Raw genomic sequence first — 15,964 nt, 5'->3', positions numbered from 1 at the left:
ACTTATGAGCTTACTTGGCGATACAAAATATTTCTTAGATGGCAACTAGGATCTGTCATGTCCAGTTTTACTTCAATGCAGAAGTGGGCATATTTTTTATGTATAAATATTGTGATAGATAAGGTTTAATTTTATATTGTAACATAAGTTGCGGAATATTAGACTATGGTCTTGAAAATTCCCATTTCTTTTATTTGAGCAACCATTTGTTTTTGTTTAGAGCTAAATAAACATTTATTTTTTAAATTGTAGTTTAATCCAAATCTGAATTATAATTTTATTAATTAATGTTTTTTTTTTCATTGATAATATCACTCGAATTTTCAATGTTATCTCTTTTATTCATACTGTTTTTACTTTATCTCCTGCTAAAATTTACAAAAGACAAACTATCTTTGTTATTTAAAGTGACTGTATCGCCACTCAACTCCACATAATCCTTATAAAAACGTGCCACTATCATAAAAATTTCACGGTATTTACATCGCAAAAGGCAGCCGAATTCAATTTGCTCCTCGAAAACCCTTCTGGGTTAAATATTCGCAAATGTTTCTCGGTCACACCTTTCCAATTCTACTAACGCCTTTTTGTGCCATTTACATAATTGGTTCTCGTAATTTCTTCATATTTCATTGTGACGTGGCTCGTTTAAAGCCTAATCTGGTGAATTATTCTACTTTTACCAAACACCAAGCTTTTTGGGTTAGTTCGAACGACTGTCGATTATTCTTGCGAAAAACAAATACAAAAACAAGCCGAAGTTGAGAAACACCGTGTCGGTAGTAAATCTGCGATAAAATTGGAGCTTTCAGAAAAAAAAAACTCTGTTTTTAGAGATGCCAAATTGTTACAATAAATGGAAAAACAAATTGCAAGAATAGTTTACGAGATTTTTTATCCCAAACACAAAAAAAATTGAATAAAAATGGAAATTATTCCATAAGTTCAACCCTCAATCTTAAATAATTATTTAAGCCAACTCTGAATAATAATTCCTACTTTTCATCCTGTTCCCCACTCCGTTAGATATACGTACATTTTTGAAATGCAAACAGAAAGTTCTTCTCTTCAACACTGACTCCCAAAGGCAACAGATGTGTAAATATCTCTCTCCTGCCTCGTGTCGAAGTAAATCCACTAGTTACTACGCGGTGAAAAGTACCGCAAACCTCTTCACTGTTGACTCCCAAAGATAAAAGACTTGCAAATACTCCCTTTTACTGCACGAAGTAAATCCCTCGTCTTCACTGCAGCATCCATTTGACTTGCAAATTGTAGAAGTCTTGGAGGTGTCACCAGGAAAGTGTACCAATAAGTTTTCAATTTAAAAATCTTTTAGTAATATTTTTAATATTTTCAATATTAATAATTTACTATTAGGATTGAAAACTACTTCGTCTTTCAATGCCAGATGGCGCTAGCCACCTACTATCATCACTTCGGTTGCGATGGGTGGGAAAAGCTCTCGATGCGAATCAGTTAACATATGGAGAACAGTGCCTATGTTCTTTCCGATGAGACTCCAACAAGAGTCGAAAATCGTCGATTCAGAGTGCTGGACTGCACTCCGTATTCTAATTGAAAAGTAAGATTGTTTTGCCTTCGCATTGCAACTGAATAAAAATGGTATACAGTCCGTCTAATTTACTTACCGTTGAACGTCATTATTTACGTTAGAGATCTAAGTTGACATTGTTGCCCAATTACAAAAAATTCTTGAATTCAATTTAAATCAAATACATCATACAATTTTTGCAGAAGTATAATACAGCAAAACAAATTAATATTGAATGTAAATAAATAAAAACTTTAGAAATAGAAAACAAAAATTAAGTTATAATCTTACGTTAAAGTACATAATAAAAACAGTAAATATAATTAAACAAATACTTATAGTAAAGAATATAAACAAATATGAAGTGTCATCACCGCAACTGTCAAATAAATATTACCAATTTATGCCAAAATATCATCTCCGTTCGATTATAGTTACAGTGTATTCCGAACAAATGTGCTTCATAAAAACGCTTTATAATCCATTTATACAAATTACATGAAACATATTATTGTATATTTCTTTAGGTTAACATTAATCGAAATCTTTAAATATTATTTCTACGCGTATATAATAAAATATGTCTAGTCGCTGTCATTCCAGTGTACTCGTCAAAGTGATAAAGAACACCCCCAGCGCCTAAATATTTCGTGTTGGTATCATGTGACGTCTCGGGCTATAACGCGGATGACGTGCAACGGTAAGTAAATTAGATGGAGTATACATTTTTATTTTTATTTTATTAGTTACAGCGTGGTGAAAGGTACCGCGATTCTGTTTACTCCAGAAGGCAACAGACACACATATTTCTCTCTCTCTTATGCCTTACGACGGTCGCAATTTTCTTTGCTTTTTTCTCTTGAAGGCAACACACGTGTGAATAAATCTCTCTGGGATACCGCTTCCCAAATTCCAAATAAACAATTTATTTCTTCATGTGTAATAATGTAAAACGCAAACAGTGACGTGTACACGTGTATCCGCGGAAGAAAGACAGATGAAACATCGCGGTTTTATCCGCGAACAACCACTCAAAAAAAATTTAGTTCGTAATATTGATTAACAGTGATTATTGAATAATATTTCGTTGTAACAAAAATTTAATTTTTTCTTTCAACGAACTTTTAGACATTGACGAATGTATTTGGTTATTGTAACAATTATTGAATAATAGTTGTGAAAATAACTAGAGTACATTAATCAACAACACTCAATTTATTCAGACAATAACTTAGTTTCGTATATTTAATAAATAATGTTAATTCTGGCAGCAACTCACTTTCTTGATTTCGTAGATGACAAGCAATTACCTTGTTTTATCATGACAACGTACAGATTTCATTAAAACAATGTACAAATGTTGTTAATATAGAGTAATACATGATTATTGTATAGATGTAAACTGATTGTTGTGACAACGAATGCATTAATCAATCTACTACTGCATTTAATAACCACAATCAATGCGTTCATGGTGACAATAAACGTAGTTGTTAAGATAATAAATGTTTTGCTTGACCAATTGAAATGTAACGGCTTTTCCTTATCGTGATACCCCTAGCTTCTCTGTGTTACCATTATTTAAAAAATAACTATTTGTTAAACAATGCTATTACCTCTGCCAAAGTGCCGAATAATAATTTCATTTCGTTTCCAAGTGTAGTCCGTAGTAGAAGGAAGTTTTCGTGTGTCTATTATCGTGAAATTTCGGTCGAATTATTTTTAAATTTTTTTCGAATCCTGAGAAAACTAATTAGTATTTTTGAAAATTTAAATGCCGAATAAAATATTACAGTATTATCGAGGGTCTGAAGTTCCTGAGAACTTCATAATGATTATTTTAATAAGTCACAGGGGTGAAAAAGAGAAAATTTAGTATGATTTTTAATTTCAAATATACCATTCGAAAGAAACTTTTTGTTTATTCTAAGGGACTTTCAGCCCTCGATAATAATGTAATCTTTGATTCTGCGTTAAAATTTTTCAAAAATACTTATTAGTTTTCTCAGGATTCCAAAAAAATGAATGCGTTTAAAAAGAATTCGATCGAAATTGTGCACCTGCGCTCTCAAAAAGGATTAAAGTGTTATACATTTTTGGAATCACTATTTCAAACGCTTTTAAATGAGCTGTCACATGATGTACTTTCCTATTTAAAAAATCAAAGTTATGCCTGTCACCTGAAGAGGGATCGTGTAAAGTTCGAAACATTGATGTTATAATATACGTTGATTATTTTAAAAATCGACATGTCCGAGCGTTTTGCTTATGTGCTAAAAATAAATAAGTTAATAAGGGGGGGGGGGGAGTGTAACACTTATTCCAGCGCACTGTAAAAGTGAAATCATAATACGATTTCTCATATTATGAGAAATACACAGTGTAAAGTCCGACAAAAAAGGGAGATTTAAAAAATTATTATTAATCAATATCATACATTGGGCTAATGCATTCAGTAATTAATAATATAAAATACGTTCATAGTAGGAATGAACGAAACTGATTGTAAGAATGAATAGAATTGCTTGTAAGAATAACCGTTTTTATTGTGGGAGTGAACGGAATTAATTGTAAGAATAAACGGAAATAATTGTAGAAATAAACGAAATACGTTAGGAGAAATAACACTGTTATTGACACAACGAATAGTCTTCGTCGGTCAATTAACGACGTTGTTGTTTCAATGAATAGTGTTCGTTGACTCAATGAACAGAGTTCGTAATATCAATAAAGTGATATTATGGTATACATAATGAATGTTCATCCATTCAATAAACGTAATACATTGGCTCAACTAACGAAAATAATGAATTGATGAACATCGCTTTGTTGTTCCAATAAAACCAAGAATTGGACAAATTTTAAGTATTGCGTTTGTTGTCTGAATTAACATTTTTATTGATATTACGTACCTTTTTCGTTGAGTGCACCGCAAATGAAGACCTGCTATGCGATAACCGAAACTTACTTACCTTTAAATCTCTGTGTACTATATTACGATTGTGGCAGTATTCTACAGCTGACAGGATCTGCCAGAACTTATTCCTAGATTGATCCTCAGTCATTCGACCGTACCTGGCAATGTAATCTGAAAAGAACAAGAGTCGGTTATAAAAATCTATTACCTATGCAGGTACGCAAGAAGGGTATTTGTATGTTTGCTACTGAAGCAGTTAAGAATTATAAGTACTAAGAATTATAAGTACTAAAGCCTGTTGCAGATTTGTATTAAAACGTGGAAAGCCATCGCACATTTACTCAGCTGTTGGGTCTACCTTTATAAGAGCAAAAACATGATTAAAGCTGCTGTTTGATTATTTATCTAAGCTTATAAACTTTTACAAATTTTTTTTATAAAAGCCTTACGTTTGATTATTCTATAAATTTCATATCTCTAACATATTACACGTGGAGAGAGATACAACTTACTATAACTGATTATTAAGGGAAAGATCCAAAGAAGGAGAAGTTTAGGGAGACGTAGAATATTATAGCTGCGCAATCTGAGAGAATGGTACAGACATCATCATCATCATCTAGCCTTCTGTATCCAAAGTTGAACATAGGCCTCCCCTTATTTCTTCCAGTTTTGTCGATCTTGGGCTTTCTGCAACCAATTTCCACCAATCCTTTTGACGTCGTCTGTCCATCGTGTAGGTGGTCTACCTCTACTTCTGTCTTATCTTGGTCTCCGCACTGTATTTTTTTAGGTCCACCTCCCGTCCTTCATTCTGACTACATGGCCCGCCCAATTCCACTTCAGCCATGCTACTCGCTCTGTGATATCTGTGACGCCTGTCCTTCTTCTGATTTTTTCGTTTCTGACCCTTTCTCTGAGAGTCAGTCCAAGTAGTGACCGTTCCATTCTTCTTTGGGCCACTCTAAGTTTCGTTGCTGTAGCCTGGGTTAACGATAATGTTTCGGCGCCGTAAGTCATGACTGGAAGCACACATTGATTGAACGTCTTTCTTTTCAAATAATTTGGCAAGTTGCTCTTGAAGATGTCTGATAGAGCTCCATATGCGGCCCATGCTAAGGTGATCCTTCTCTGTAATTCGGCAGTTTGATTGTCCCTGGCAATTTGGATTTCATGCCCTAAGTATTTATATTTATGGACCAATGCTATTTCGTTGACGTCGACTTTTGGATTTTCGCTTGGTACCAGGTTTGTCATGTATTGTGTTTTTCCAAAATTTATGTTTAAACCAACTTTTTTACAGGCGGCATCTAACTCAGTAAGCATAGTTCTAATCCGTTTTAAGTTGTTTGTTATAAGAACTATGTCGTCTGCGAATCGTAGGTGGGAGAGCCTTTCACCGTCGACATTTATTCCTTTGGCGTCCCACTCCAATTGTTTGAAAGCATGTTCAAGTATTGCCGTAAAGAGTTTGGGAGATAACGTGTCTCCCCGTCTAATTCCTCTTTTGATTTTTAAAGATTTGGTATCTTTGTGTAGTCGGATGGTCATGGTTGCATTATTGTATATGTTCGCTATCAGTTTGGAGTATCGATAATCTATACGACTTTCCTCCAATGCTCTCATTATGCTGTCAATTTCTATCGTATCAAATGCTTTGCAAAAGTCTACGAAAGCGAGGACCAATGGTCGGTTGTATTCGATAGATTTTTCTATAATTCTTTTTATGCAGTGTAGGTGGTCCTTAGTGCCAAAATTTTTCCTAAAACCAGCCTGTTCTCTATGTTGGTAAAAATCCAATTTTGTTTCCGGTCTATTTGTTATTATTCTTGTGAATAACTTGTAGAGGTGGTCTAATAGGCTTATGGGCCGGTAATTCTCGAGGTTTGTTGGATCGCCCTTTTTGTGTAACAAGATAGTAAGTGCACTATGCCATCTTGTAGGTGTTTCACTTTGGTGCAGACATAAGTTGAACAATTCCTTTATGCTGTTTAAAAGTCTTTCTCCTCCAATCTTTAAGGTTTCTATAGCGATATTGTGTTCTCCCGGAGCTTTATTTCTTTTCAATTTTCTCAATGCGTTCCTGATTTCGTCTGTAGATTATCAGGCATCAATTCCGATCCTTGGTTGACTAACTTTTTTCCTGAATCTTCGAGTGGCTCATGATGGTTTTGTTGGCTGTTGTATAGTTCTGTATAGAAGTCTTCTACTACCCTTAATAATTTATCTCTGTTGATGATGATATTTCCATCTCTATCTTTAAATTTCGTTATTTCTTTTTTGCCATTTGTTAATTGTCTTCTTAGAACTTTGAGGCTCTTGCTTTCTTCAATTATTTGTTGAAATTGTTCGCTTTTATATTTTCGGTTGTCCGTCCGAATAGATTTTTGTATTCTTTTACTTATTCTTTTGTTATGTGGTGTCTTTTGGCAGTGTATCTTCTGTATCTCTTCTATAGCTTCTATTATAATGTCATTAAGGGTGTTAACATTTAGGTCTGTATTCCTATCGCTTTCGAGAATGCTGTTGATATGGTACAGACATACTATCAGAATTATCTTGCAACAGATAGTACATCAAATGATTTTTTCAGAGCAGCCGTCTACAAAGCTAACGGGAAGTTTCCATAACCGTATCCACCGAATAGCTATGATAATTGCCAACTTCCGTCTCGGAGGTGTCATTTGGAGAAGAGTTAATTTTGTTGAGTTCTACCAACAGCAATATCATTCACAGACATGTCCTGTGTAAGCCTCTCGCGACAAATCTTGCTGCTTCAGGAACAATTTAGCAATTATTCGTATTAAGTGATTTGATCATTTCGACGTTGAACGTGCCCGAACCATCTCAACCTCTCCTCAGTCGTTTCCTCATTGCTGAGTGTCGTGATTCCCTATAATACGAGCAACTATCTCTTTCCATCGGCTTCTGTCCTGAGCTTCCCTCATGGATTCAGAGAATGGTTTTCCACATATTAAGCTCTTGGAGGATTGAGTGATTTATTCTGTGTTCCGTCCATGAGATCCGAAGCATTCTTCTCCAGCACCACATTTCAAAGGCGTCAATCCTTTTTCTCCTCATCTCAACCTATTCTCTCTCATTTTGGTATCAATTGGTGCCACTGCTAGACTTCCCTTCATACATCCCTTTGCCACCCCGTTCATTCACATGCTTTTGTGGTTCTCCTTTCTTTTCATTACCCATCATTCAGTTACGTAAATCACAGCTGAAGAATCACTAGAATCTACCATATAATGCACCACTCGTCTCCTTCCAGTTCATTCAACTTGCTTTAACTTTACTGCATCCCTCTCCTTTTCCGCATTACTTTGTACTACCCATTCTAGCCCTAGCCACTTTAAACTATTATTATCGTTCATATCATGGAAACCTATTATTAAATAAAATAAATAAATACAAATCATATTTTAAAAAAACGTTGACTATACTTATACATATTATATAAATGACATGTTTCACCAAACTGTGGCATCTTGATTTGTACTTTACCATCTCAGAAAGCCACAGAGTGTAAAAAATGTCATACATATGTAAATATAGCGGAATATTTCTGTCACATTTATTCAATTTAGAAATGAACCAGCAAACGACGAAAAATACGAACGCTATATTTGACAATACCCACGCTTTATAGTATTTCTCTCTTTTCTTATTTTCTTGTACTGCATTAGACCAGGGTGGATCTGTGAAAAAGCCTCTAAACCTCTTCTAAATTTTTGCAGAAAAGTGTTCTGATAACTTCAGTAATTATAATTGACTTGCTTATCCTCCCACTCAAAAAGTAGGTGAACATTAATAAAATATTTGAAAATTACTAAGACCATTGTTTTTTTTCTATTTTCCTTGCTTAAAACTTTAAAACGATTAATTTGGAAAATAAAATAAAGTTAATTGAATTTTCTATGAGATACGACTGATAAAAAATATTTTAATTTATTACCCTTGCTGCAAAATAGCAATAATTATAAAAGAGGTGGGAGAAACAAGCCTTTCCTTATTCAATGTTTTTTAACCACTTAGATTGCATTTGGGACTTTCATAATTCTCCTAGAAAAAATCCAAAATAATTTTCCAATCTATTTTTTTTAAATTGAAATCTTTTAAAATTTTACACAACAAAAATCACATTACATATACAGGGTGTCCAGAAACTCTACCGACAAACGAAGACAGGAGATTCCTCAGATAATTTTAAGACAATTTAACCCAATTCACCTAGTCTGAAAATGCTTCCTAAGTGAGCTAGAGCTCTTTGAAGATGGCGTCATGTAATTAGTTGTTCTTAAATACCTCCAGAACGCTTCTATTTAGAAAAACGAAAATTTGTATACATGTTTACTTTTCAGTAATGAATCGACTCCATCTATTGCGAATTTCTAGTACCGGTCATAGGAGTCCGTTTTGGGTAGGGCAACGGTTATTTTATCGTCTAACTTTTTTGTCTTTAATTTTTAAGCATTTTTGACTCTGAATTATTAAATTGTTAGGTATTCTAGTACTAAAAGGTGCTCTTACTTTAAGTCGATAGAATACACCGTTTTCTAGAAAAATCGATTTGAAAATTTTTCGTTGTTTGAATGTCAAAAAAAAGATTTAAAAAAAACTATTTAGAAAGATGAAAACTGGTACATTTATTTATTTTCCAGAGATTAATCGATTTCATTAATGGCAAATTTCTACTACCGGTCATAGGCGTCCGTGTTGGGTAGGTCAATAGTTATTTTATAGCATAATTTTATTGTCTTTAATTTTTAAGTATTTTTGACACTAGATTATTCAATTGTGAGATATTCGAGTACTAAAAGTTACTCTTGCTTTAAGTTGGTAAAATAAATCGTTTTTTTTTTAATTTTTTTCAATTTTTTTTCAAATTCCCAAAACTAAAAACTTTCAAATCGATTTTTCTAGAAAACGGTGTGTCCTACCGACTTAAAGTAAGAGTACCTTTTAGTACTAGAATACCTCGCAATTTAATAATCCAGTATCAAAAATGCTTAAAAGTTGAAGACAAAAAAGTTATGCAATAAAATAACCATTGCCCTACCCAAAACGGACGCCTATGACCGGTACTAGAAATTCGAAATGGATGGAATCGATTCACTACTGAAAAGTAAACATGTATACAAATTTTCGTTTTTCTAAATAGAAGCGTTCTGGACGTATTTAAGAAAAACTAATTACATGGCGCCATCTTCAAAGAGCTCTAGCTCCCTTAGGAAGCATTTTCGGACTAGGTGAATTGGGTTAAATTGTCTTAAAATTATCTGAGGAATCTCCTGTCTTCGTTTGCCGGTAGAGTTTCTGGGCACCCTGTATAGAAGTTTGCCAATCAAGGAAATATAAACACAGACGACATATTGCTCTAGAGCAAAATCAGAGCAGCTGAAACTAATGATTAACAAAAATATCAATTTGTTTAAACAAAGGATTATTTATATAATTATACAGCTTTCAAATGAGAATATTTGTATTTAGAGCGTTAAAAAGTACACGACGTGTGGTAATTTCTGCAAAAAGAAGTCTACAATATGTAGGTTTTGTTTTTTATACATAAATTATTTTATTTAAACAAAACTAAAGTATCTTTGGGATTTGGTAATGCGTTATTCAGGTGTCTTTACATCGGATTAAAAAATGAAGAAAATTGCTCTATTGGAAGACGAGAAAATACATTTTTTTACGTAAATTGAAGAAAAAAATCTTCTGTGTAAAAGATATATTTATTTAAACCCCAATAAAGGGCTACATTAAAACAGAACGTTTTCGCTCTAAAGAGAGTATCATCAGTGTTCTAAGCAAGCTCTACATTTGGCGTGTTATATATTAAACCCTGGCGATGGGTGAAATTTAAACAAGATATACCTCAAAGCATCATATGAATATACCACGAGTATGTGGGTGGTTGAGTTGATTTCTGTGTCTTCACAAAGAGAAAGGTGAAAGCCAACTCTTGTTGGCATTCACCTTTCTCTTCTTTTTTTACCCCCCCCCTCCATGGTTTTAGCGTTTGATAGCGGCATGATATAGAAAATGATCCTTGGACTGTTCCCTACCTTCTGTGAAAATTTCAAGTAAATCCATGCTAGACGAAAAAATTGCGACCCAAAATGCTTCATTTCCTCAATCGACTATTGGAGCCGACCGACCGGCTCTGTCCCGTCATACAGCTGACCGACTATAATAACTTTTATTTATATTTAATTTAGAATGTGTGTACTGATTTTCAGCCTTAGTAAATGGATTTAATTACCTTTGTAGGAAGGCAACTTTGATACCCTCTCAGTAACCCCTGTTCTACGTTTCGCTTGACCGACCGCAGTATGTTTCTCTACACACTCACAGTAATCAACTGTGAAAAATTTAGCTTTAGTAAATTCAAAGAGATTTTTCAGCGCTGCCTCTCCGTCTATTCCAACCTGGTGGTTTGTTCTTCTTATCAATCTTTCTAACGTTGTTCTGAAGCTATTTCCTAAATCTTTCTAACCTCTTCAGTGGTCTTCCAATTTTCGGCAGATTCAAGCATGGTATTCCCTGCCCACACTTCGTGAACATATTTTTGTTTACAAAAGGCAGCTTGTTATTATTTTGTTTTTTTTTTAATTAAAGCCAATGAATTTTGTGCCAATACTTTTAGGACATACAGGGTGTCCCGGAAAATAGTGCGTTCCTTAAAGGTGTGGGTAGAACGCACCATTTAAAAGAAAATTTTCTTATAAATTTTTTTTTCTAAAGTCATATGTTGCCCCAAAAAATTAAAGTAATGTCTTTTACGAAAATTTACATTTGGCAACACGGCAGTTTTATTTATTTTGACACAGCAAAGATAAAAATACACAATAATTGTAAACACAAACAGTCACATCATAATCACCTGTAACCCCAGAATAGGTACATCGTATTGTTGTGATATTGTCATGATTTCGATCGCGAGTATCATGATATTATGTTAATTACGTTTAGTGCAAGATTTACAGCAAGGCTATTTACCTCAAAGAAAAACAAAATCTTCAGAGAACCCGAATTTCTGTGTAAAGTGTTGTGTGCAGATAAAGTTTATTTTACGAATGGTGTGTTTAACTTTCATGGTTGCGAAAAGTATGAATTTGTGGGCTGGGATTATTTTTTATAATCATCTGATTGAACCATTCGAAATTCCCAGAAGATTGAATGGAGAAATGTAGGCACTCAAATGTTTGCAACATGTTCTATCGATACTTCTTGAAGACGTAGCTTTATTGGGATAAAAATTTTTCATGTAAGTCAAAACACTATACAAACCTTATTTATTAGATATTTAATAAACACAAATATTATGTTATTTTTCTATCACTGTTACATATCAGTATTTTATCAATGCATATTATGCCTATGGTCGATGATTCATGATAGTTGGCCCGTTGGCCGTAAAATTATTTTAGCACAGAAGAAGGAACGCAGCGCTGCCGGCTGTATTTGCTTTTCTGTGGACATTAATCAAATGCATTAAAATTAACAAATTATTTTTTTGAAAACGGTTGACTTTACAAAAAAATTTTATCAGACTTTTTTGCTCTAAATGGTGCACTTAGCCCATACCTTGAAGGAACGCACTATTTTCCGGGACACCCTGTATGTTATTTGAGAGGGAGGATAAGTCAATTATTATTAGTAAAATTATCACATAACTTTTTCTGCAAAAATCCGAATGCCACCTCTCACTCCACCTCAAAACATATCCGCCCTGGTCTACATACAGAAAATTCACGCAGAAAAACAACCAGAGGGATCTCGTCTTCGTTGTAAATCTATCGGTGGTGGTTCAGGGACGCCGTCGTTGTACATTGTGTGCGTCGTTTCGAGATCCCCGTCGAGTTCGAACGTATCTAGTGCGTCTTGTGACGTCAGAGCGTCAAGGTCTTGCGTAGGAGTTGTAGACACATAGGATAACAGTTTCTCGCCACACTGATATAATTTTTCGAGCTGGTAAACCGGTCAATTATAAGGATCATTGGGACGGAATAAACTGTTTCATAGTTTAGTGGAGTTTTGGTACATTTAGTTGAATTAGTTCATTAGGTTTTGATGTTAAAACAGGGGTTCAAATGAGATATTAAAAATAATGTATGTGGTAATATTTGGTACACAGTTAAAAGCCCTAAAAAGGTTTAATTTTTTTTTGGATTTAGTCCGAAAAAGGTTTAAAAGTACTCTTAGAGCAGAAGACGTATCCAGAAAGGGATATCAACTCCAGATTACCTTCGAAATAAAATAAATATTAACCAGGATCAATATAAAGTTGGAAACTAGCTATGATTTCGGTCTCCAAGTCTAAAGAAGTGTTAAAAATACGTTATGAAGGAGAGAGAGAGTGTTAAAAATTCAACAAATTATTTTGTTTTTGATACGTTTCGAACCAAAGTGACAGAATGTCATGGTAGCAGCTTTGCTTCTGTATAATTTTATCCGACGCGACGAGCTTAAATTAACGAAATATGCATAATAAAATGGCAGGTATAGTCGGTTCCCTAAACTCAAACTGGCTCGTGATTTTAGTCTGTAATTTTTTTGTTTTTTGCAAATTTCGCCAAAATTGGCAAAATTATTAACTATTTAGTAATTATTATATATATACAGGGTGTAACAAAAATACGGGTATAAATGTAATCACATATTTTGGAAACAAAAATAGTTCGATTGAACCTAACTTACCTTAGTACAAATATGCACAAAAAAAAAGATACAGCCCTTTGAAGTTACAAAATGAAAATCGATTTTTTCTAATATATCGAAAACTATTAGAGATTTTTTATTGAAAATCATGTGGCATTTTTTATGGCAGTATCATCTTAAAAAAAAATTATAGTAAAATTTGGACTCCCCACAAAAATTTTATGGGGATTTTGTACTTTTAAACCCCCCAAACTTTTGTGTACGTTCCCGGTAAATTATTATTATGGTACAATTAGTTAAGCACAATGTGTTTAAAACTTTTTTATCTCTTACTACTTTTTCGAAAAGTCAGTTTTTATCGAGATATTTTGAATATTTGTTAAATCCACCACATATTTGTATATGGTTAAGTACGATTATGGAGCTTAGGTAATAATATGAAAGTTTATTTATGATTTACATTTTTAGGTATATTTTGAACCGTATTAAAAAAGAAGCCACATCTCGATAAAAGGTGCCTTATCGAAAAACTACAAAGAGGCAAAAAAGTTTTAAAAACACTGTGTTTATCTAATGGTACAGCAGAAATAGTTTAATTGGAACGTACACAAACATTTGGAGGGTTTAAAGGAACGAATCCCCCATAAAATTTTGATGTAAACATATTAAAAAAGAAGCCGCAACTTGATAAAACTGCCTTATCGAGAAAATACTAAGATGCAAAAAAGTTTTAAAAATATTGAATTTAACTAATGGTACCACAATAATAATTTAATTGGAACGTACACAAAAGTTTGGGGGGTTAAAGGGAACAAAACCCCCATAAAATTGTTATGGGGTTCACAAATTACACTATAATTTTTCTTTAAGATGTGCCTGTCATAAGAATGCCACACGTCCATTTTCAATAAAAAATCTCTAATAGTTTTCGATATATTCGAAAAAATCGATTTTCATTTTGTAACTTCAAAGGGCTGTAACTTTTTTATGTGCATATTTGTACTAAGTTAAGTTAGGTTTATTCGAACTATTTTTGGTCCCAGAATATGTGATTTAATTTATGACCTGTATTTTTGTTACACCCTGTATAATCAGTACCCTTATACCTACGATGTCGGGTTAATAGTAATTATTAACTATTTGATAATTATTTTTTTGCCAATTTTATGAAATTGGCAAAATTACTTACTAAAATCACTAGCCAGTTGTGTCTGAGTTTAGCGAACCGACTATAGACGAAATGTGAATATTTATGTTCGCATATTATTTACACATTATTTTATACTTTGTCTTAAAGTAGAAAGTTGCAAATTATTTCTACAAGAAAGTCGTTCTTAGATCTTCTTCTTTGAGTACCGTGCTCAAATTTTAATCATCTGTAGCTTCCATGACAATTTTCCGATATTGTTCTCGGTGCTGCGCAGCATGTAACAATTCATCAGCTAATAAGCATTTACGATGGTTTCGGAGCTATGAATATTTCTTCCTACCAATTTCTATTTTCCCTTAATCTTTTCTTTGAATGTTAACTGCAGTATCCACTATCTGCTATCACTCATTATATGCCCCAGATATTTAAGTTTTCCCTTTCTTACCATCTTCGTTAAGTCACGTTCGCCTTGACCTATTCTGTTTAAGACTTCTATGTTTGAAATGCGTTGAACCCATGATATTTTGAGCATTTTACGATATGACCACACTTCGAAGGCTTCTATTTTGTTTATTATATGAACTTCATTATCTACGTTTCACATCCATATATAGTAATACAATACACGATACGATACACACAACATTTGAGGAACTTGACACGTGAATAACCCTGTTCATATATTATTTACACATATATTATCTAATGTTTAATTGTATTTGCTAAATACATCTCAGGATCCCTAAATTTAGAATCAATGATCATGAATCTTACATTAATAAAGGAAATTAACAAATTCTACATAATATTATCATCGTTTCCGGCACGTAGCGTAGTCTCCGAAAAACCTGATTTTACACAGAGATGTCTGATACCATATGCTCCAGACAGTATAAATTGTTCATATTCAAAACCATTAAAATCAATATTTTTCGGAAACTAATCGAAACGTGCCTGAAACGGTGAGTGCATGATAATATGTAGAATGCTTAAAAACAAAAAATGCAAATATGCGTAGTACAATGATTGTAGAATCCAATGGAAACATTCGTCAATAGTTTTGAAAAGAAACATAAATATAGTACAAAAGGGAAACCAAAGAAGCTGGTCTCAATATACTAAGTGAAGAAAATTGCATAACAAATCACTTCATTTAGTAAGAAGAGAACTAAAAATTCTTATAGCTATTGGTAATCATAACTTATAGTGGAAACTTTTAGTTTCGATTTTTATACATTTTTATATGTAATATTGCTAAAAAGATCAAAAATTTAAAGGTGGATAAATCGACAATGACCACAACAGGAATATTGATTTAACATTCTTATTGATGGAAATTTAACACAGCGTTTATGGGTAGGTTGCAGCTTAAACGCAAAAACATAAAGATATATTATTAAAGTGTATGCATGATAAATGAGCTCATTTATTTTCCTTTTTGCGTTTTATTTATTATTAATGCATGGCATTTTTGTTGTCTGATATTACCTTAAAGTAAAAATAATTTTCATCACAATTTATTATGACATAAAAGACTAAAATTAATATAAAGCTGAAGAAATTCCCGACAAATATCTATATAATTGTGGGGAATTTCTTCTAATAGTATCTAGTATTATAGAATTTTTAGTATCTCGTTGATATGGTTTTGAAAACAAAAATAATTTGCCAA

The 15,964-nt window shown here is 33.1% G+C and overlaps 1 protein-coding gene across 1 annotated transcript in view; it reads right to left on the bottom strand.

Moving 5' to 3' along the window:
* Positions 1-15,964, bottom strand: part of LOC114334728 (serine/threonine-protein kinase SIK1) — a 276,581-nt gene that overhangs the window by 107,785 nt on the left and 152,832 nt on the right. Inside the window, exon 4 of the mRNA XM_028284829.2 lies at positions 4,528-4,643. Within this exon, the coding sequence (XP_028140630.2) occupies positions 4,528-4,643 (116 nt within the window). The remainder of the gene's footprint in view (positions 1-4,527; positions 4,644-15,964) is intronic.

This window comes from Diabrotica virgifera, chromosome 5 (genome assembly GCF_917563875.1).
Source record: "Diabrotica virgifera virgifera chromosome 5, PGI_DIABVI_V3a".
NCBI lineage: Eukaryota > Metazoa > Arthropoda > Insecta > Coleoptera > Chrysomelidae > Diabrotica > Diabrotica virgifera.
This window is presented reverse-complemented; position numbering and strand designations above follow the sequence as displayed.